Source organism: Miniopterus natalensis, chromosome 20 (assembly GCF_054644295.1).
Source record: "Miniopterus natalensis isolate mMinNat1 chromosome 20, mMinNat1.hap1, whole genome shotgun sequence".
NCBI lineage: Eukaryota > Metazoa > Chordata > Mammalia > Chiroptera > Miniopteridae > Miniopterus > Miniopterus natalensis.
This window is the reverse complement of record NC_142100.1, coordinates 13,377,950-13,401,354: the sequence shown is the minus strand read 5'-3', so window position 1 is coordinate 13,401,354 and position 23,405 is coordinate 13,377,950. Positions and strand designations below refer to the sequence as shown.

At 51.9% G+C, this 23,405-nt stretch overlaps 1 protein-coding gene across 2 annotated transcripts; it reads left to right on the top strand.

The window, feature by feature from the left end:
- Positions 1-219: 219 nt before the first annotated feature.
- On the top strand, positions 220-22,838 carry TOP3B (DNA topoisomerase III beta). 2 transcript variants are annotated; one of them, XM_016204313.2, is made up of 18 exons: positions 220-247; positions 4,039-4,198; positions 5,355-5,486; positions 6,751-6,857; positions 7,473-7,547; positions 8,939-9,135; positions 9,589-9,745; positions 10,758-10,871; positions 12,376-12,466; positions 14,052-14,206; positions 14,348-14,453; positions 15,385-15,531; positions 15,646-15,819; positions 17,584-17,712; positions 18,215-18,364; positions 18,755-18,855; positions 19,583-19,784; positions 20,790-22,838. In XM_016204313.2, the coding sequence occupies exons 2-18, from the start codon at positions 4,129-4,131 to the stop codon at positions 21,269-21,271; spliced, it is 2,589 nt and encodes an 862-aa protein (XP_016059799.1). In that variant the 5' UTR covers positions 220-247; positions 4,039-4,128; the 3' UTR covers positions 21,272-22,838. The 2 variants fall into 2 exon arrangements, with proteins under 2 accessions (XP_016059799.1, XP_016059798.1); XM_016204312.2 differs by lacking the exon at positions 220-247 and having other exon boundaries at positions 3,944-4,198.
- The last annotated feature ends 567 nt before the right edge of the window (positions 22,839-23,405 follow it).

The window sequence follows — 23,405 nt, the reverse complement described above, 5'->3', positions numbered from 1 at the left end:
CCGTCTTTATTGTCTCCCCGCCACGGGTAAGAACGCGACAGCCTGAAGATTGCGGCGTGCAGGGCCACTCGGGGCGGTGCTGCCGGAACGCGCGAGCTACGGAACTCGTGGAGGGAGACGTGCGGGCGCCGGAGGCAGGCGCGGGGACGCCAGCAGCTGCCGGACCCGGAAGTAGGGGCTGCCAGTGGCCGCTCCGGGAGCGGGAGCGGGAGCGGGAGCTGAAGAGGGATCCGCTGTGGGGCTGCGGGTGAGAGGCAGGCGGCGGGTGCCGCGCTAGGCGGCTCAGGGACGTGGGAAGCATGGGACTTTCTGGGGGCATGTTTCCCGAGTGCTGGCCAGGGACTGAGGCGCCCCAGCCCCTAGGCGGGGGATAGGGTCCGGGGCCGGGCTCCGAATTCTCCGCCTCTTCTCTAAAGGGGGTCGAGCCCCTACCCCGGGCTTGTTGTGGGAGTTCGGGGAGGTGGTGCTGGGCCAGCGGTTAGCCAGGTGTCTGGGAAGAGCAGGCGCTGCAGTTAGTTCTCTTCACTGAGCCCCCCTGCAGTTCTTTAAGATGGGGTGTGTGGTCCGAATCTGTTGTCACAGGGAAAGCTCAGGGAGGCAGTGCAGCAGTCGGGCCAGCGCCGGCCCAGGTCCACACGGCCCAGGGTCTACTGCAACCGCCTGGGCCCCAACTCAGTCTGGAGGGCGTCCAGGAGTTCTCGGAGTTGATGTAGAGAGTACTTTACCTTGAACAAATTAAGTAGCGTCCAGGGGCAGTTGTTTCTCACAGATGTGAAAAGGAGGACAGTGGCCTTGTCTTAACCTTTTTTTCATTCAGCCTTTGGGAACAGCATGTGAGAAGTCAGGCCAATGCGGACTTATGGCCAGTGAGCCCTGGGATTCCTAGAGCCTTTGCAAAGGCTCAACCAGGCTAAACTTCAGTTTACTCATAGTTTAAAAAATTACAACGCTAGCCTTGTAGGGTTGTTGGCAAGATTAAGTAAAGTGTTTATAGCAGTAGTGTGCCTAGTACAGATGAGGAGCTTAAGAAATGGTTGTTTCTCTCCCTCTTTTCCTGTCTCCATAGGTATTTGGTGAAGTTACTAAGGTGGGAAATCCTAGGGCTCTAAATGCTGTTCAGACCACTGTTAGGCCTTCACTCCCAAGCTAAATCCACTTATTTATAAGACACTGACATGAAAAGACTCTCTACAAGCAGTGTCTCCCAGAGGACACATACCATTGTGGTATTTCTAGTGAGAGTTGACAGGGTAATAACAGGCTAACTTGCAATTTCAGCCCTTCTAATTACAGCCCCAATTTGGAATGTTTGCTGTCAACACCCGCTTAGCACTTGCTAATCTCCCTTTTTGAAATAAGAGGACAAACTTCAGGCTCAACTTTGGCAGGCAACAAATAAAATTTGATATACCATATAGATTGCCGGAAAGAACCTAGTTCTGGCCATTGATTACAGCCTTTTAGTTCCTATGAGGCTATAATATTTCCCTCTTTTATATATATTTAAACTTTTTTAAAAAGCAAAACTTAAGTGAATAATAATGTTTTGCCAGTAAGGCAAAAGCATTAGGGTGGTATATAAATGAAGTTTGCAAACCACTGCTTTCAGCTTTTGTTCTCATTGGCTTCTGTTTTGAACTTGGAGGTGTGCCTTAATGAAAGAATAGGAAAGCCCTAAGATTAATCACAGAAAATTAATCACAGTTGTGACTGCAGAAATATTTTTTTAAGAGTTGGAAGGAAGCTGATGCAGTTAAAAAAAAAAAAAAAAGTACCCGGCTGGAAGTAAGGAAGCATGAGTTTTACTCCAGCCAACTTCCTGAGGTACCTTTGGAAAATCCTTTCTCTGAGTTTTCAGTTCTTCCTCCTTGAGATAATTGTACCAGATCATCACCAAGGCCCTTTCCCCAGGATTTCATGATTTCATATCCTTAAAGGAAGTAAATTTCCCCCCCCTAATAAAACAGTGATACTTAGAACATTACAAAGCACTTATGCAGTATTGAGGTATAAACTGTTGAACTAGAATTAACCTCACTACCTCCACTGCTGCCACTCAGAACCCAGTCACTCCCTTCTAGCAGGGCAGCCAGAAAGGTACCTTTAAAACTTGAAGTCAGATCATCCTGCTCCCGCACTGCCTCCCTGCTCCGTCAAAATATACAATCCACAGCCAATGCTTGCATTCCACATGCCTGCTCCCTCTCAGCTCCCCCAGCCTCCTCGCTCCCCCTCAACCCTGCCCTGGCCTTTCTACTGGACTTTTCTCCCAGACATCACCTGTCACTCTTGCCCTGAACTGCTTTGTCCCATGTGGCACATAGAGACTCCTGCACAAGGGTGTGAGTTCCAAAGGACAGACCTGGGTTGCCTAGTACTGTGTTCCTTGCACCCAGGATTGGGCCAAGCATGTAGTAGGTGTTCAGTAAATACCTGTGGGATAATTGAATTCCTTTCTGGAAGTGCAGTTGCTAAGAATGTGCACTCACAGTTTAAGAGATACTGTAGAGGTTGCTTCGACTGAATTTCCACCACTTAGGTTCGAGTTTGCATGTCCCGTTATCCTCACCCATGTGTGTGCTCAGACCTGTGATGTTTGCTGGTGAGATAAGCAAAAGCCTGTTCTAGCTCTTCTAGTTCTTTTTTTTTTTATATATACCAACGTGTATGTTTTCTTCTAGTATTTTTCTGGTTTCTTTTTTTTTTTTCTTTTTTTTTACTTAAATCTTTGCTAGATCTGGAATTTGATTTGGTGGAAAGTAAGAATCTAACTTTATTTTTCTTCCCAGAGGGTTGCCCAGTTGTCAATACAAGTCTTTTTTTTTTTTTTTAATGCATTATTGTATTTATCAATATCAGTGCCATATTTATAATGATTAAAAAGGCAGGGTTCAGCCCTAGCCGGTTTGGCTCAGTGGTTAGAGCATTGGCCCTTGAACTGAAGGGTCCTGGGTTTAGTTCCAGCCAGGAGCACGTACCTTAGTTGCAGGCTCAGTCCCCAGCCCCGCTCAGGGTGTGTGCAGGAGGCAATTCGATGTTTCTTTCTCCCCCCACCACTCTCTCTCTGAAAAAGCAATGGAAAAAATATCCTCAGGTGAGGATTTAAAAAAAAAAGGCAGCCATAATATGTTTCTTTTATTCGACCAACAGGTATTAAATGTCCTGTATGAGGCCCAGAACCAGCTATTTCAATTGACCACAGTGAGTCAGACAGCAAGTCATTTATATGCTAGTGGGTAGATGAGGCAGTAACTAATTGGTGTGATGTGCAGCAGGTTTTAAGGGCACAAGGTCTGGAGGAAACGATTCATCCTGCCAGTGGGTGTGGGGAGAACTCTTTAAGGAGGAAGCAGTGCTTGAACTGGACCTGTGGACAGTTGAGCAGCATTCTCCAGGCTTGGAGGAATAGTCCAAGCAAAAGGGGTGGAAACATGAAAATGTTTTTTTTTCTTTAGATAATGGTGTCCAGTGTAATTGACCAGAGCATAGCCTGCAAAGTGAGAGGTATAGTGGGGCAGGTAGGAAAGGAGATTGGAACCTGTTGTGAAGGATCTGCTGGGGACTGGAACCTCTGGCCAGTGGGTCTCAGGCCTGGTTGTGGGTCAGAAGGAGGACCTGGGAAGCCCAGCCTGGATGTCTGCATTTTAAAAGTGTCCCAGGGCCCTGCTGAGGTAGAGATGCTACTGTCAGTCCCAGGGAGTACACAGAACTGTAGCATGGGAGGAGGGCCAAGCATCAACCCTGCGCTGGTCCTGGCCCAGATCCAGAGGCCCCAACATCTCCCTGGCATGGATCTGACCTGAGGTCATGGGGCCACTTCATTCTCCCAAATGAAGCCAAATTCCCAATGCCATCTCCGAGCCACATCAGTTATCCTGGGCGGTTGTTTGTTTGTCAGATGTCTTCAAGTTTCCTTAATTTTTTTTTCTTGCCTGGGGTTTGCTTTTTTGGTTTTTTAAAGTGAGTTTCCTTATTAGCAAGTGGTATAGCTTCCATTGGAAGCATTGCTCTTTTCTGTGTGTTTTTTTCTCTCTTTAGGAGTCAGTGTTGAAAGTAGTGTTGGGCTGTTGCCATTCCTGAACTTCTTCATTGCCATTTCCCTGAAACTGGAGCCAACTTTAAGACAAGATGAAGACCGTGCTCATGGTTGCAGAAAAACCCTCCTTGGCCCAGTCCATTGCCAAAATCCTCTCTCGAGGTAGGGAAGACCAACCCTGGTGTCTCTCTGGCTTTGATCTGTAAACACGGTCATTCCTATTTTACACATCATTTCTTTCTTTTTCTGAAGTGCGACTCTAGCCTGCTGGAGTAGACTTGGTTCAGGATACCAGACGTTCATGAAGCACCTTGGTGTTGGTCACTGTGGGATACATTTACTGCCACAGTCAGCATGAGCCAGGGCTGGGGCTCCCAAAAGGCACAGGCACTGTTCACAGCATAATAGCAGGTGCAACAGGCTACTGTAAGAGTGCCATGCTAGTCAGGGTTGTCGGTCACAGGGAGTAGAAACCAGCCCTGGTAAGTTACACAGAAAGGAAATTCAATGGAAGGAGGAAGACACAGCCAGGACCACACCCCAGTCTAAGTCTGACAGGCATCATCACCACAAGATCCTTGCCACTACCCTTGACCCCTGACTGCTGCAGCTTCAGCCCACAAGCTTTGTGTCACTTAAGAGCAGCCACTAGGCTGAGCCTTGCCCGGGGCCCTCCCAAGGCAGCAGAGCACTGGGAAACGGAGCATCTTCCCTCACCCCCACTCTGGCCACTGGGGTGGTCAGTGCTGCTCCCCCTCCTGTCTCTGAATTCCCTCCAAGTAGGAAGGATATTTGGATGCTGGGGACCCATAGTCCACCCTGACCTCCCCTTGGTCCCAAGGCTGAAGGAGGAAGAGACCCTGAGACAGTGGGCTAAGAAGTTGTGGTCTAAAGAGGAAGGGAGACCCCAGAAGTAGTGCTTGGTCCTAGAAACTGAGAAAGTTTGAGAGGCCATCAGTGGGAAGTGAGACGACACTGTGGGATTCAGTAATTAGGAGGTTCCTGGGGACCTCTGAGGACAGTTGAGAGAAGCGAGGCAGAAATCAAATTAAGAGTGAGCACAGAAATGAAGAAGAAGAGCCCAAGAGGGTCTGCACTTGATAGTTCAGAGAGGCCAACCTCAGGCTCTGTGTGCTGAGCACACTGTGCTGGTCCTTACCAGTGGCGTTTTCCCAGTGAACCGTGAGACCTCTCAGCACCTAATTCCCCACAGTGGCCTGAGGACTGTCATCACTGACCGCTCTGGGGCAGGGGGACTCTGGCCCTCCGAGAGGCAGCTACAGCTTGCTGGAGCAGCTATCACTGTGCGTCTCTGCAGGGAACATGTCCTCACACAAAGGGCTGAATGGAACGTGCTCAGTGCATGACTACACAGGGACCTTTGCTGGCCAGCCAGTCCGCTTCAAGATGACATCTGTCTGTGGTCATGTGATGACCCTGGATTTCCTGGGTGAGCCCCCTACCCTCCTGCCTACCCTCCATCCTACTGAGGGAAGCCCTGCATGGTGTTTCTCAGGGTCCAGTTGGAACCATAGGAGGGCTCCAGGTACAGAAGTTTAGAACTCGTGAGCCCTGACACCAGCAGGTTGAGAAGTGACCTGGGGTCCCTAGGTGAGGCACCCAGAACTCAGGCTTTGGAGGTCAACACCCATGAGCCCCCATTCCAGTAGCACCCTTAGTCACTGCATGTGTTGTGCACCTTCCTGTGCAGACTGGCCTGAACAGGTGCTTGGGATGGGGTTGCTACTCCTGTTGAGTGTCACTGTTGTCCAGCGGTCACTCAGTGGCTGTCATCCTCATCCTCATCCTGTTATTGTTATCCATCATCTTGGAATGGCCAGCATTAGTGACGCACTGGGGTGAGGTGCAGGGCCGTGTGGTTGACAAGAACCCAGCCTGGGCTCTTAATCACACTCTACCTGCTCACAGGCTGGGACTGGGGCAGTGACCGGGCCTCCATGAGTTTCTGCCGCTCATGTGTGAAATGGGTCTTATGACAGGGCCATCCACTCCCAGAACTGTCTGTGCACTCATTGTGACAGTGTTGGTAGAGTGCTTAGCACAGGGCTGGGCACATTGCAAAGCCTCAGTACTTCTTGCTGCTCAGTGACAACAGTGGCATTGATTCAGTCGTGTGGCTGAGCATTCGGACCCTAAGCTTTACCACCAGCCTGCAGGGGGGAAGCTGGGATTTGAACTTTGGTCTTGCAGCCAGTCTCCCAGGCTGCAAGAAATGGGGACTAGAAGAAAGTCTGAGTGCTTAACATGTGAGTGCCAAGCCCTGAGTAATGAAGTAGGCGACTGTGTTCAACTTCAGGCCCAAAAAGATTGATTCTCCACTGGCATCAACTTAGCGGTCATCTTGTGCCTAGTCAAGTGCTGGTTGGGGGGAAAGGGTTACAGAATCCAGGCTGGAAGAGAAGATGAAGGTGTGTGGTGTTTCAGCCCAGGAGTGGTGCTTCTAGCCACAGTGACCATCCTGGAAGCAAGGCTAGAGCAGCAGCCCTGCCCAGTGGTAGCTCCCGTGGGTGGCCAAGGGGTGGTGTCAGCTCAGCAGCCAGGAGGAGGAAGGCTCTGCCTCTGTCGAGGTTGCCCTGGGCAAATCCTTTTTCTAGCCTTCCTCTCCCTATTTGTAAGACAAGACACCATTATAACAATCATGGAGGCCAAGCTCTGAAGTGTGATTCAGATGTCATTTTGCCTGTGGTTTATAGGAAAGTACAACAAATGGGACAAAGTGGACCCCGCAGAGCTGTTCAGCCAAGCCCCGACGGAGAAGAAGGAAGCTAACCCCAAGCTGAACATGGTGAAGTTCCTGCAGGTATGTGGGGCTGGCGGGGCACAGGCAGGCAAGGAGGCCCTTCCTCTGACTCCTTTCCCCTCCCCTTCACCCCAACAAGGAGGTATTTCACCCCAGCCCTTGGGCAGGCCTCACCACCTTTCTGTGAGTGCCCCAAGCTGGCCCACTAGACACCTTTTCAGGCTTGCTCCTTCCCCTACTACACTGTCATCCACTGGAATTTTTAAAAAATAGTTTGGTGGTGGTGGTTTTTCTGATTTTAAAACAAATGCATATACATTATGAAAAATTGGAATATATAAATAAGTATAAAGAAGGAGAATTATTTATAATCATACTACCCAAGACAGTCACTATTAACATTTAGTGTTATTTCAGTCCTTTTTCTACATTTTTTTTGTCCACAAAACAGTAGTTCTGAACTAAATTCTTTTCTGACCAGCTAAGCCATTCTTACCAGATAGTTCTTCTGCTTAGCCTGGGCCCCTGCCCTGGACACCAGGCTTCCTAAACAGCTGGGAGTGGGAATGGGGATGGGAGGAGGCCTGCTCTGCCCCCTGAGCCAGATGGGCGCACCGTGGCCACTGCAGGGGGCCGGGCTCTGGAAGGTACGAGTCACCCTGTGCTTTGTGGCAGGTGGAGGGCAAAGGTTGCGACTATATCGTGCTATGGCTGGACTGCGACAAGGAAGGGGAGAACATCTGCTTCGAGGTGAGGATGGACCCCACTGTGGTCCTCACTTTTGGCCTTCCTGCCAAAACATCCCTGAGCCCAAAGTAGGGAATCAGCTACATTGGCTTAAAAATACCTTTTACTCTCCTTTATTTTGGAAATTCTATAGACACTTTAAAACACATGGACTCTACTAAGGGTAATGGAGTATTCCTTCACCTGCTGGAGGCATGTTGTGTGAGCGACGGTAAAGGGGCAGAATTTGCTAGATGGATTTGAGTTTCAGAATGGAGCTGTCTCAAGGAGAGTTGGTTTTCAGCATTTCAGGCTCTGCAACACCTTTCAGGGACCTTAGCTCAGTGCCTGTTGACACCTGGCAGTCTTCCTCTCTCCTTTCACATGCCTTCCTCGTCTCCCACCTACACGCATCCTCTCCCCAAGCAGGCTGTCCTCCTGTACCTCCCTCAGCCGTAGTGCCCTGGCACTGGATGTGACTACAGGTGTCACCCTGTGCCCCTCAGGCTGTGACTCTATATAGGTCGCCCTTCTGCCTCTGCACTCCTAGCTCTCACCAGGGCCTGGCATGCCTCAGGGCTCAGGAAATATTTGCAGCACCACAGGAACTCAGGGCACCCTGCATTCCAGCACAGCACCCTCAACGCACTTGATTACACTCCATCCCTTCCCAAATACCCCTGCCCTGCTGGCCTGCTCTTCCCAAGGGGATCTTTGCGGCTGGGGGTAAAGAATGGTGGCAGCTTATGGGGCTTGCTCCCTTCGGAATTGAAGTCACTTCTTCCCTGTAAAGAAGCTGCATGGCCAGGCTCCACATGACTCCCTCCCACTGCACGGCCTTCTTAGTGAGTTTTGACTCTAGGACCCCTGCTGTGCCTTATCCCTGAGCCACCCAAGTCCCCCACAGTGGGGGTCACCAGGGCCTTCCCGCTCCTGCCCATTGCCTTTTCTTCTCCATCCTTTTTACCCTCCCTGTCTTTTCTCCAGTCTCTTGAAAGTTCCACCCTCCCCTCCTAGTACTCCCTTCTCTAGAAGAAGGGGAAATGGGTCAAGTGAGGTGGATTTTGCAACTCTTGAGTTCCCTTGTGTTCTTGGCATTAGCATCTCTTGGTTTGGTGAGGATGGAAGCAGGAGATGAGAGAGAGGGTAGCAGCCTGCAGGATGATAATAAGGGGGTGTTTGAATAAATTTGTAGACAAAAGGAAGGAAGCCTTTTGTGGTAGGAGAATGTAGAGAGACTGAGGCTTCCAGAAGGGGAGAGAGACAGAGGAGAGTCTGGCAAGAGTGAACAGGGGATTGCACAAACAGCTGGGGAGGCTTAGCCCTGGAGAGGAGTTGGGCCCACAGCTGGGATGTAGAGTGGGAGGTGGAGACCTTAGGTGATGGACAGGGTCACAGCCAGCCACCTCCCCCAGGTCCTGGATGCTGTGCTGCCCGTCATGAATCCAGCCCATGGTGGTGAGAAGACAGTGTTCCGGGCCAGGTTCAGCTCCATCACGGACACAGACATCTGCAATGCCATGGCCCGCCTGGGCGAGCCTGACCACAACGAGGCACTCTCAGTGGATGCCCGGCAGGAGCTGGACCTGCGCATTGGCTGTGCCTTCACCAGGTGCTGGCCGCCCTCCCTTTGACCAGAACCCCCACCCTTGCTCTTCCCCATCCTTGGTTCCTGGGCCTTATTAGCCTCCTGCAATTGTCAGTATTTTAAAAACCCTAGAGAAAACTATCTAAATAGATCACTGCTTGAAAAGCACTGTGCGGATCTTGAGGGGAGAACATAGGGGATGGAATATAATAGAAGGGCTTCCTGCCCTGGGATGGTCAGACTATCTGCTTTTCTTTCCCACTTTCTCTGTTATGTGTACACACACACCTCCCTGGTTCTTATTCTGAGCACATCCTCTTAGCCTGTCTTCTGAGCAGGGAGCATCCAGCCACCTTGGCCTCCTCCCTGCACCCACCAACCAGCTAGCCCATCCCAGATTCCCACCAGTGGTTAATGATGTTGTCTTGAGCAAATGCATGACTGAAATATCTTTCTCTCCTACACCCCTCTTTGTAGGTTTCAGACTAAGTACTTCCAGGGGAAATACGGCGATTTAGACAGCTCTCTCATCTCCTTTGGGCCATGTCAAACCCCTACCCTGGGATTCTGCGTAGAGAGACATGACAAAATCCAGTCCTTCAAACCGGAGACCTACTGGGTGCTGCAGGCCAAGGTTCTCTTTCCCTTCCCTGTTCCGGCGAGGTCTTTTTAGGTTTAGGTGTGGATTCTGAGAGTTCCCATCATCATCATTGTCATCATCATCATAGTCCTTCAGGCCCCTGAGGTCGAGGGCACATTGTGGATAGCAGTACAAAGGAGGGAGACCAGAGAAGGGTCTGCAGGGTGCCTAGGGAAGGGACCTCAGTTTTCATGGAGAGGCAGGATAAGGCTAGGCCTGGATGCACTGAATTTGGATAATCAGAAATGAGCTCAGCTTTGGTGGTATGGAGTGAGGTCATCCCTTGGGGCCATTAGCAGCCATGGTCAGGTCCAAGGATTGACTTTCAGACTTTTTAAGGTTTTGTAACCCCTTATCCACATAAAGACTCCATTGAAGCTTCTTGTAAGATTTAGAATATAATACAGAGCTGCTCCATTTGACATGGTGCCAGGGCCCCAGGGTGAGGCCACACCTAGTGTTGGCCAGGCATTAATTAGGATGTGGGCAGGGATGTTGTGAGAGGTGGAGGCTCTGACACTCTTTAAGGGCACATGAGTCTCAGCTTTGGGCACAAGACCCCCTTGTGAGACCATCTGCCTAATTTCAGGGGGAGGCCAGCTGTCAGAGCAGCCTTCACTTGGGGAGGGGCTGCATATCTGCATACCTGCACAGGTACAGTCATGAGACTTTTTTAAATTTTTTATTTGTAGATTTTTAGAGAGAGGGAGAGAGACATTGATGTGAGAGCAAAACATCTATCAGCTGCCTCCTGCACACCCCCTACTGGAGATCGAGCCCACAACCTGGGCATGTAACCTGACCAGGAATTGAACTGGCAACCTTTTGGTGCACAGGACAATATGTAACCAACTGAGCCATACTGGCCAGGGCATGGCTATGAAACTTTAGAGCCAGGGCCATTTTGCTCCCAGACAAGGACCAGCGTCATCTGCCCCAATTCTCTTCTCTGGTAACAGATTCACCTGGGTACTTTCTCTCCTGTGTTCTTTTGTCCTTCCTGCAGGTTAACGCTGATAAAGACAGATCTCTCCTTTTGGACTGGGACCGAGTGCGAGTGTTTGACCGGGAGATTGCACAGATGTTTTTAAACATGACCAAGCAGGAAAAGGAAGCCCAGGTGGGCCTGTTGCACCCACATCTGTCACCTTTGCCTGGGTCGGGGTAGGAGTAGGCTACCTCTGGCTAGAGGAATAGCTTGTGACCTAGGGTCACATCTTTCTCCCCCTTTCGGAAAGAACAGTTACACATATGCTCCACTGAAATAGTTCTGCCCACTGCAGTAATTGTAACATGCTCCATATCTGCTCTGTATCATCACTCCCATGACCTGCCAGGCCCCTTCCATGCTTCCCTTCCATGTGACCCTGTGGGCATCATCTCCTTTTGACAGGACTTCATTTCACACAGATGTTCCTTTTCTGTGACGTCTAAAGCTGATAACTCCAGAGAGTTCTATGTGCACGGCCGTGAACCCGCCCAAGGTCACACAGCACAGACTGCTGTGATCTGGGATCCCAATGTCATCAGCTTTCATGGCCTTTGTGGCGCTGTATTTCTTACTCAGGGTTTTATAAATTGGAAGGACAATGGCATTTAGGAAGGAGGTGATGCCATCTGGCAAGGCGCTGGCTTCAGGGGATGGGGGTAACGATGGCAGGCCCAAGGCCATTGCAGCAAATGCCCTGCAGCTGTGACAGCTACCAAAGCCACTGAGGTGCCTTCTCTTGTTCTTCTCAAGCCTTCCTTGGGCGCCCTCTAACCCACCCATGCAGCTGTCTCAGGCTTCCAGAACTTCTAAAGTTGCTCCATGCTTTTATCCTTGATAATGTTCCTACAGAGACACCATTGCTATTGTCTCCAGCTCTCAGTCTAGTGATCCAGCCTTCGTGGATGCACATACACAATCTGGCCTCAGTGTTCAGCTCACGTTTGTCTGTGTGGAATCAGAAGGCCCTGCCCTGGCCAGGGCTACATGGGATTTATGGATGAGCTATCAGAGTTGAGTTGTTTGCATTGTTTCTGCCACAGGCAAAACGGGGCCATCTCTTCTGACATCTGTTCAGTTTAGAGGTTGGAAGTGGTAGCTTACCAGTATTTTATTTAAACTGCATGGTATTGACAAAAGTTTCACAATAGTTGCCGACATTTAAAAATTACGGGATTTTACATTAAAATCCTGATTTTCAGCTTTTCTTGACAAATCAGAAGATGCAGAATACTAGCAGGCCCTGAGGCAACACTCAGGCTCATTGAGGGCAAGCAGGTGCCCCTGAGACAGCCTGCACCCCAGGGCCCTTCTGACCCCACTGCCATCCCCAGGGCCGTGCTGACCCTGGCTTCTGTCTAATTTTGAATTTGCAATCCCTTCTCTTGCCTCTTCCCTGTTCCTACAGTTTTTCTCTCTCCCTGGAAAATTCTTTAGAAAATTATCTTTCTTTTTTCCTTCCTGGACCTGAATAAATATTCATTCAAGTCTTGAGAGCACTGTGAGCAGTGAATTCGAGAAGCAGGGAGATCAAATGAATGAAACCAGGCCCTTTGCCCACGCCTCCTGTTTCTTTCTATTATGGTGTCTTTCCCTTTCCCCCCACGCCCAAACACTGAATCGTTCTGTCTTCTAGGTGGAAGCCACAAGCAAAAAAGAGAAGGCCAAGCAGAGGCCCCTGGCCCTGAACACTGTGGAGATGCTTCGTGTGGCCAGCTCTTCTCTGGGTATGAGGCCATTTCTCTAAAGCCCCCAAAACACTTCCTGGATCAGGCATGCAGCAACCCCATTCAACCCCAGTGTAGTACCTGGGGGTGTAGGACAGTGCTGAGCTTCTTACTCCTGCCAGCATTCTCCCTCTATGCTCACCTGCGCCAAAACCACCACCCTCCACATGTTCACCTGTGCCAGCACACCTCCCTCCACGTGCTTAGCTGTGCCAGCACATCCCCTCCACGTGCTTACCTGTGCCAGCACACCCCCTCCACGTGCTTACCTGTGCCAGCACACCCCCTCCACGTGCTTACCTGTGCCAGCACACCCCCTCCATGTGCTTACCTGTGCCAGCACACCCCCTCCATGTGCTCACCTGTGCTGGCACATACTCCCTCCACATGTTCACCTGTGCTGGCGCCCTCTCTCTATGCAGTGCCACCTGAGGCGTAGAGGGAATCTGAGCCTCATGCAGATTTCATTTCTCTTAAATTCCAGAGTGGAAAACGAGTAAAAACAAACAAGAAAGAGGATTCAGTTTCACAAGACTGTTGGTTAATCCTCAACAGTTTCTTTAAATTTATGTGGGGAAAATGCAGACCATATCATTTTACTAAGTGTCTGAGGAATCTCTGCCAGGATTGAACACATGGAAGGCCATCAGCAGGCCCATCCACAAGGCAGGCCCTCATGTGCACCTCAGAGGCATTAAACCGTGGAGTTCAAGCTCCAGATACAAACTCTGGTCCAAATCCCAGCTCAGCCACATCCTTCCTTGTCCTAGAGCCTGTTTCCTCATGAGAAAAGAGGGTGACCATAGTTAGTACCCATCTGAAATATAGCATCCTAACAATAGCAGTGGTAATGATTGTCACTACCCAACAGGGACATCCTGACATTAGTGTACCAGAGAAGCTTCCCTGCTGCAGGGGAGAGGTCAAGGCCCATCTCTCCTGCCTGGGACAGATGTGCCATAGCCTCTCTGAGCCTTGTTTCTGTAGTAGCAAGAAGGGAGTTGGGCTAGAAAGTTGGTGGCCTCCAGGCATTGGCGGCCTGTCAGCAGCCTCGGGAAACTATGAGCAGTGTCCTCTCAAGTAACACCTCCAGGAATCCTCAGAGGGCAACAATGACATTGAGTGACCAGTAGCTGAGTGCCAGCCTGTGCTGGTCAGGGAGGAGCAGGAAGACGAGCCCTTTCTCAGTGGCCCTGGAGTGTTGTAAGAACAGAAACACCTAAGGGGCTCAGAACGGAAGGCACGTGCTAATTCTGTCACAGCAGACTCTGAAACATGGTTATGGTTCCATGCCAGAGGGTGAGAGGCAGGCGGTCTGAAGGTCACATTTAGTCAATACAGGTACCAACATTGTGAGGGTGACACTGAGCATCCCTGTCCTGGGTCCATCCTCATTAGGTGGAGGACCTCAGTCTTGGATGAGACACAGGCACCTGGTCAGCAGCTCTGCCCTGGGCCTTGCCTGCTCAGATTCACCGTCACCCTGCAGAAGGCCCTGTCTGCCTTTGGGGGAGCCTGAGTGCCCATGGGCAGGCACCTGGCTGACCCTGGCATTCCGGGCAGCTGAGCCTCCTGTCTCTCTCAGGCATGGGGCCACAGCATGCCATGCAGACCGCTGAGCGGCTCTACACCCAAGGCTACATTAGCTACCCACGAACCGAGACTACCCACTACCCTGAGAACTTTGACCTGAAGGGCCCTCTACGGCAACAGGCCAACCACCCCTATTGGGCTGACACGGTAAGTGGAGCCAGGTCCTGCCCCTCCATACACACCTTTTGTCAAGGCCTTGGGACCCAGCTCAGGATTGGCCAAACCCAGGACTGACAGCAGCTCCCTGCAAGCCCAGACTCACACTCTGCTTTGTCTTCTCTCCCTCAGGTGAAACAGTTGTTAGCAGAGGGTATCAACCGGCCACGGAAAGGTCACGATGCTGGCGACCATCCCCCCATCACCCCCATGAGGTCTGCCACAGAGGCCGAATTAGGTATCAGGTGATTCCCCCCAAACATTCTCACACTCACATTTATGCGCGCGCGCACACACACACACACACACACACTTCAAGCTTCTGAGGAGGGAAGGGCAGGAAGCTATAGTGACATGGGACCTTTGCATGGTGTGAGGCTCTGGTGGCAATGTAGAGACTCCCTTCTACCCCACCTGCCCCTGGCTGTGGCATAGGAGGTCACCTGAAAGTGTGCTCCCTTACCATGGGACGGGACAGGAGTGAAGTGGTGACAGCGAGTGTGCCTGAATGCAGGGTGCAGGCAGCTGTACGTGGGAGACCCTAGAACAGAGAGGGCCAGGCAGGAGGTGGGAGGGTGGGGTGAGTGGGTGGGCAGCTATCGCCCTGAGAACAGAGGGTGACAGGCTCAGTCATCAGGCCGAGGTGGTACTGGTGACCACATGCCAGGAGAAGGCAGAGGAAGGGAGAGCCATGCAGGTGGAGGCAGGAGCTGCTTGTGTGAAGTGATGGTGGCATATTACTAGATAGGGACAGGCCAGGTATCTGAATAGCAGTCCCACCTGGAAGCAGGGCAGGAGATGAGAACCATGGCTGTAAAGGAACCACCAGGGCCCTGCCAGGCGTGGCTCAGCGGTTGAGCGTTGACCTGGGATCCAGGCAATTGGGGTTCGACTCCTGGTCAGGGCATTTGCCCGGGTTGCGGGCTCGATCAGACTCTCTCATCATTGATGTTTCCATCTCTCTCTCTCCCTCTCCTTTCCTCTCTCTGAAATCAATAAAGATACATTTAAAAAAAAAAAAAAGGAACCACCATGGCGCAAGAGACTCGCTTTCCTTGCTCTGTGTTTCCTCCTCCCTTGGGTATCCTGTGGCTCTGCTGCCTGAGCAGGAGCCGGGGGTCCTTAGAGCCAGAGTCCTGGCTGGTGACCAGTGTCTGTGCTTACTGCAGGGAGCGAGGCGTGGCGGCTCTATGAGTACATCACTAGGCACTTCATTGCCACCGTTAGCTATGACTGCAAGTACCTCCAGAACACCATTTCCTTCCGGATCGGGCCCGAGCACTTCACCTGCACAGTGAAGACTGTCATCTCACCAGGTAACACTGTGGGACCCAGCTCTGCCCCCCTCCTCGTCTCCACATATAGATAGAACACTCTCCATTGGGCCTGGGGATGGAGCCCCAGGGACTGAGGCAGCACCCTGTCTCTAGGCTTTACGGAGATCATGCCCTGGCAAAGTGTGCCCCTGGAGGAGAGCCTGCCCACCTGCCAGAAGGGCGACACCTTCCCTGTGGGCGAGGTGAAGTTGCTGGAGAAGCAAACGAACCCACCTGACTACCTGACGGAGGCCGAGCTCATCACGCTCATGGAGAAGCATGGCATCGGTGGGTACGCCCTCTTGCCCACCTGGGACCCAGGCCTGAAGGTTCCCATCCCAAGATGAGCCCAGGACACAGTGCTTCCAGAGCTGCCCGTGACCCTTCCATGCCCAGCACCTGGTGACAGGGGCCCAGGGTGTGGCCAGTTGAGCCAGGCAGGGTTGGCAGCAGGCAGTATCTCACCAAGGCACCACGTCAGGACCTGGCCTTTCCTGTAAAGGCTGAGATGTGCCTTTATGCACACTAACACCCAGGATGCCAAATGAATCGTTTGCAGGAAAAACACAAAAGTTAGAGTCCTTCTGAGTCCACGTAGCTAGCCTGGCTCTGTCCTGGAATCAGGTGACGGGGAAACCAAATTCACAGGCGCCACTTCCCTGTGAGGGAAGCAGAGAGCCCAACAAGGGCCAGAAACTCCTATACCAAAACCAGGTTTCCAAGTGAAAAATGGGCATCCCAGGGCAGTTTGCTGGCTCAGAAGTATAATTGCTGATCTCACAACTCATAGGCAAGGTAGGCCTAGGGGCTGTGACGTGTGTCCTCACACACTTGAGGCCTTCTACCCTACCCAGGCAGTGCTCCAGTGGGCACTGCCTGGTCCCTGACGTACTATCCCAAGTGACCAGTCCCCTCCCCAATTGACAGGCTCTGGAGGGTTGTGGGACAATCCAGGCTGCTGTACCTGGGTTTGGTTCCATCATTGACAGTACTACAGGTGACTGCCAGGGAGCAGCTCACCTGAGTCTGGGGTCCTGGTGACAGCAGTGGCCTTGGCAAGACAGCTGAGCCTGTTACTTCCTGGGGATCTGAGGGCCTGTGGTGGGTCCTGCCTTGGCAATCCTCAGCCTTCTGTGAGGGGCAGGCACTGTTTTCTCAGCATCTTCTGCCCCTTCCTTTTGATGGAACATCCATGGTTTTGGCACCCATACACTAGACATCAAGCATATTGAGTTTTCAGCACTGAAGAGAGCTCTTGTGACCTTCTGAACGAGACAGTAGTCGAAGCTGGCCCTGTCAGCCAGGGCCCCTGGGGCTCTATAAAAGGGCCTGCAAGAGCTGCCCTTCAGGCCATGACAAGAATGCAGCTGGGAGTCAGGGACCCCACTGAGCCACACAGGGGGCCTGGCAGACAGGCAGCCGCAGGCACAGCACCACTCGGAGCCCGCCACTCAGGGTTCAGACCCGTGTCCCCACCTCATCCTGTGAACATGGGACCTTAGCAGGCTCCTTAGCCTCCAAGCACCCACTAAAGAGGCTCCTCAGCCAGGGGAGCAGTAATGGCAGCATCTGACAGTGCCAGGTGACCTTGAAGTCCCTTGGAGGAGGTGTGTCCCAGAACTGGGAGCCTTCCTTGAGGACTGATCACCAGGAAGTGGGCAAAATAGGTCAGGTTTTGGCAGTGAGCATGTGAGCTTCATGTTCAGGGGGCTGGCGCTCTGGCTCCAGAATGAGGTAAGTGCCACAGAATGGAGAGCCAAGGAGGTCTCACCAGATGTGAGGGGCAGGTCGAATGAGCTCTCTGCCCTTAGCAGAGCTCCTTAACCTCTGAGCCTCCTTAGAGCAGGAGTAAGCACCCGGCACTGGAAGCACTGTCCTGGGATTCACAAGACGACACATGAATGGCACATAGTGCAGTGCCTGGCAGCCACCAGGAGCAACACAGGAGGGGCTGAGAACCAGGACCTGGGACAGGTGGGGGTGAAGGGGACCCCAGTCTGATGGGGGTGTCAGGCAAGCCAAGGGACACTAGGGCCTTGCTGTGCATTGCAGGGACAGACGCCAGCATCCCTGTGCACATCAACAACATCTGCCAGCGCAACTACGTGGTTGTGGAGAGTGGGCGTCGGCTCAAGCCCACCAACCTTGGCATTGTCTTGGTGCATGGCTACTATAAGATCGGTGAGTTCAGCTGGCCAGTGCTCCCTGGGCTGCAGCTCCACCTTTGTCAGCCCAGAGCCTCCCCTACCAGACCCTGTGGTGAGCCCCCAGCTCCCAAAGCAAGGGTGCTGCACTGGCCACCCTAGGACCTGCCCCAGTAGGGGCTCAGCATGGTGGGTGATGAACAGGCAAGTACAAAGGACCCAAAAGGAGCAGCAAGGGCTCTTCCCCACAGGCCAGTTACTGGCTGCACCTGGATCCTCACTGCAGTACTGTCTGCTCTGTCCCCTCCGGGCGCCAAGGAACATAGACATGGCCTAAGGGCTGCCAGGAGCACATCTATGATGCATTCCTAGAGACAGGTGTCCCTAGTGGCTCCACACAGGATTTTCTGGGTGGGAGATCAGGAAAGGTATGGGTGTATTGGGGCCGGCCAGTGCCTTCTTCCTCTGGCCAGAGCTACCACAGTGACCACGACCCCTTGGATGAGAGTACTCACAGCAGCGTTCCCCCCCACCTGCAGATGCAGAGCTAGTGCTCCCCACCATCCGCAGTGCTGTGGAAAAGCAGCTGAACCTGATTGCCCAGGGTAAGGCCGACTACCGCCAGGTCCTAGGCCACACCCTGGACATCTTCAAGAGGAAGTTCCACTACTTCGTTGACTCCATCGCAGGTAAGGTCTGCCTCTTCTCTGCCCCAGGTCAGGGCTGTCACCACTTGAGGTACCAAGGGCCCCCATGTGAGACCAGCCCCCAGATCTGGGCTCCAGGCCTCTGTTGGAGGATGAGGCAATGATGGGTCATCATGGGTCCTTACCAGGATTAAAGAGCTAGCGTATTAATACCACACGCAGAGCACATGGCTCATCTGACGAATGCGGCTGCAGCTCTGCCATTCCCATTACTGACTTGGAAACCCCACTGCCCTCAAGGCAAGGGATGTATTCACTCACAGATCCTCTGCTTCCTGTGGTGGCCCCCCCTCCAGCCCACCAGGTTACACCAGATAGGGAGATGGACTGCCGCAGGCCGGAGGACGTGACTCCTGCACTGCTTGTTTTCAGGCATGGATGAGTTGATGGAGGTGTCCTTTTCGCCTCTGGCAGCCACAGGCAAGCCCCTCTCACGCTGCGGAAAGTGCCACCGGTTCATGAAGTACATCCAGGTAGGTGGTGGGTGAGGAGCTGTGACCACTCCTTCTGGCCTGCATTGCTCTTGGGCACAGACTCAGGCAAGCCTTATCACCTTTGTAGGCCTCCACCTTATCCTCAGTCTTACAATATATTCTTTGTTCTGGTTGTTTCACAAGAATGACTAAGAGGCCTAAAGCAGCCTTGCCAGCAAACACCCAGTGTCCCCAGGGTCCCAGGAACACATAGGCTGTTAGGGCACTTAAACGGGTAGTCCATTATTTTCTTTTAATATGTTCCTTGCTACAGTGGGCATTAACACAAATGCCAGGATTTTAGAACTGCCTTTCTTTATGCACAGAGCAAGTGTTCTGACTTGTGGCCTGAACCCTTGCCTGAGAGGTCCTTGCCTGGCAATATATTACATATTATGTACTGTTTGCCACTTATTATGTATTACACATTACACGTTACATATTCTGTACGTGTATTAAGTATTATGTGCGTATTACAATTCTGTATCATGTACATGTCTATACATGTGTTACACATTAGTATGTATTATCTTACATTTTACGTGTTACATATTTATGTATTACGCTATGTATTTATGTATTATACTGTGTAATACATAAGTTATAATACATAAATATATAAGGACTTACTATGTGTTATGTATTGTGTACTATGGGGAGAATGAGGGTGGGCTGGAGAGTCAGGTGGCCCTGGCAACCCTGTGCCTCTCCCCTGGCATTGCTGCAGGCCAAGCCAAGTCGCCTGCACTGCTCCCACTGTGACGAGACCTACACCCTCCCCCAGAACGGCACCATCAAGCTTTACAAGGAGCTCCGGTGCCCGCTGGATGACTTCGAGCTGGTCCTGTGGTCATCGGGCTCTCGGGGAAAGAGCTACCCACTGTGCCCCTATTGCTACAACCATCCACCCTTCCGGGACATGAAGAAAGGTGAGATCATCTCATCCCTGGGCTTCAGCTCTCCCTCCCAAGCTGGGGTGCCCTTGTTCCCCCGGTATCTGACATCACACTGGACTCTGAGAGTATCCCTACCCTGGGCCTTCCCATGCTACTGGTGCTGAGATAGGAGACCCTAGTGTACCTGGGCACTGCTCAGGCATCAGCCAGACCCTCTGCTGCTCTCTCCTGTCATAATTGTGCAGGTGACTATGGTAAGCTCACTCAGGATCTGGCAGTGGGTTGTTGCAACCCCTTCTGGGCTGGGATGAGTGGGAGGATGCAGCAGGTGGGCGTGTGCCCTTGGTCAGCACCCACCAGTGTTCTTCATCCTCATGCTTATTACTGAAGAAAGGAGAGCATGTATCCTGGTGGGGCTGAGACACGGAACTGGGAGTCTGAAGAGGTCCCAGGACCCAGAGTGCTCACCCTCAGCTGTCCTGTCTCTTATACACCCCACACAGCCCCTAGGGTGTCATCACACCATACTACAGACAGGAATGAGAAGCAGCGAGAGTGAGGCAACTGCCCACACCCCCAGGGGGTCTGGGAATCCCTCAGGGGTCTTAGCTTACCTCTCCTGACTCAAACCTCACATGTGGGGCAGACACTGAGGCCCATCCCTGCTCTCCAGCAGCATCCAGGCCGCCAGTGGCCCCATGTGCCCCACTAGAATAAGGGCCACACAGAGCTGCCTATAACAGGCTGTGGAAGCAAAGTGAAGGGCAGACAGACTTGACTGGAGGCTGCCAGGAAGGCCTTCTGGAAATGATGTGAGCCCAGGGAAGGGGTGCCTCAAAGGTTGAGGTTTCAGATTAGCAGAGCATGGGAGCGCTCCAGAGCCCAGGCCAGTGTGAGCGAAGCCGAGAGGAGCACTTTCTGCTGGGTTGAGGGATGCTAGACTGTGAAGCACTGAGGGCAGCCCAAGGGTGGGGCTGGGGGGCTGCAGCAGGGGGCGGGTGGCCAGGTGTGCTTCACAGGCTGCCCTCTCCCTGCCAGGAATGGGCTGCAATGAGTGTACACACCCCACCTGCCAGCACTCCCTGAGCATGCTGGGCATCGGCCAGTGTGTGGAGTGCGAGAGTGGGGTGCTGGTGCTCGACCCCACTTCAGGCCCCAAGTGGAAGGTGGCTTGCAACAAGTGCAACGTAGTGGCACACTGCTTCGAGAACGCCCACCGTGTGCGGGTGTCCCCCGAGACCTGCAGCTCCTGTGAGGCTGCCCTGCTCGACGTGGACTTCAACAAGGCTAAGTCCCCACTCCTGGGTGATGAGACACAGCATACGGGCTGTGTCTTCTGCGACCCCGTCTTCCAGGAGCTGGTGGAACTGAGGCATGCGGCCTCCTGTCACCCCATGCATCGAGGCGGGCCTGGGAGGAGGCAGGGCCGAGGGCGGGCCCGGGGCCGACGGCCTGCTGGGAAGCCCAGTGCCAGGCGACCAAAGGACAAGATGTCAGCCCTGGCCGCCTACTTCGTATGATGACCCCATTGTCTCTCACCCAGGTTCCAAAAGGTGGTATTTTGGACCACAAAAATCATTAAAATGCATTTTGTCTTCTCCGGAGCAAGCATCTGGGGACCTTTTGCTGGTGTCAGAGGGTTGCTGTGTCCTCCCCACCCATCTTCCCATTGCCCCTCTTATTCCTGTCCCCTTGCCTCTCCATTCTGCATATACCTCCTAAGTGCCTATTCTTCCAACACCCCAGCAGTGCCTTCAGGGAAGATGCCAAATTTGGAAATGGTGCTGTGTGCACAGTAGGATAAGCACCCCAAGTCCAATTCCCTGCTTTTCATGTACATATAATTTGAAAGGCTTCTGAGGGTTGGGCAATCCTAATGCAGGGGTTGAAAATTTTTTTTTCTTTAGTGTTTCAAAGCCTTCTGGCATCCTGTGTCCCATTCCAGGGGCTCTATTGAGTCCCTTCGAAGAGTCAGAGTGGCTTAGCTATTAGTCCAAAGTTAGGAATCCAAATGCGGCAGAATCCCACCATTCCAAGAAACCCCTGGACTTGCCTCTGTTCTCTGGGGTCTTGATGGCAGCAATGGTTTGCTTCCGGTCTGTCATGACTCCTCTCCCCTGGCTTTAGGTTGAAACTTAAATAAGATACTTGTGTGCCAATATGTGCCTTGTGAGGGGAAACTTTATATCCATAGGACACAAGATGATTAAGAGACTTGATAGTATTTTCCAAACGCGTCTCATAAAGTTGCTGGGTAATAAGCAGATCATCAACACATTGTAAAAGTATTCCAGAATCTAGATGTAGGTCTCTTAAGTCCTTGGCTAGTGGTTCCCCAAAGACTGGGAGAATTCTTAAGTCCTTGTGGCAATATGGTCCAACAATATTGGGTAGTCTTATTTGTTGTATCCTGCCATTCAAAGGCAAATAGCAGTTGGGCCTACACATCAGTTTGAATACAAAAAAAAAAAAAATGTCCATCTCTAAGATAGAAAACCAGGTGCTGCCCCCTGGCACAGCTGTTAGCAAAGTGTAATGGTTGGGGACAGTTGCTTGAATGTCCTGAGTAATTTCATTAATAGCCCATAGGTCCTGAACAAAATGGTATTAATCCAAATTTGGCTTCTTAACAGGTAAGATAAGAGTATTGTAGGGTGATCTAGAAGGTCTGATCAGTCCAGATTTCAGGAACTTTGCAAAACTATTTGTATCCCTTCCACAGCCGCCTCCTTTAGCGGGCATTATTTTTTCCTAGGCACAGTCGCCTTCTCCTTTAGTTGAATGGGTATTGGAGCGACATTAACTGCCTGTCCCAGAGTCCCATACGCCCATATGGCCTTACTCACTTGTTTGTAGATCTCTGGTGGAAAAAGTTCTGTGGCCACCAGTCTTGGTTTGGTCAGGAGCATCTGCAGCCTAAGTGCATGTTCTGGAGGTACCTGTAGGTGGAGCTGTTGCTCTGGAGAAAAAGTTACCTGCGCTTGTAGTTTACATAACAAGCCTGGACTGAGCAGCAGGATGGGGCAGTGGGGCACATAAAGAAAGCTGTGTGTTAGCTTGAGGTCTCCCAGTTGGCATTCCAGAGACTTGAGGAATGCCTGTTGTTGAGGGTTCCTGGAGACTCCTGTCACCGCTATTGAAGTGGAACTGCCTGGTGCTAATTTGGTATTCAGGACCAAGTAAATTGCTCCTGTGTTTTTAGGAAAGCCTTTTGGTTTACTCCCCACTGTCAATTGTACCCAGAGGCCTGTGGGGAAATGACAGTGGGCCAAGAAATGTCTAATGAAGCCCCTGGGCCCCACCAGTCATCAGACCCGGCCTATCATCATCTTTCGGGGGTCACGCCCTCTTTGCTTTCTGGGAGCATTCTTGACATTATTCTTAGGGCATTCCCTCTTCCAGCGCCTCTCCTCCCTACAACAGGCACATTGATTGGTTCCCAAAGCCTAGGATTCCTTTTTAACTTTACCTTTCCATCCAGGAGCATTCCTGCCGATTCTGATGTGAATTGCTAACACTTGCCAAATTCTTGTGGTCAGGGTCATTCCTTGGTCAGTCACCAGCTGCAACTGCTGATGCCTACAAAATACAAGGAAACTTTCAATGCATGAATTTTCTATGAGTTTGTTAGTATAACCTATCCTATAATTACTA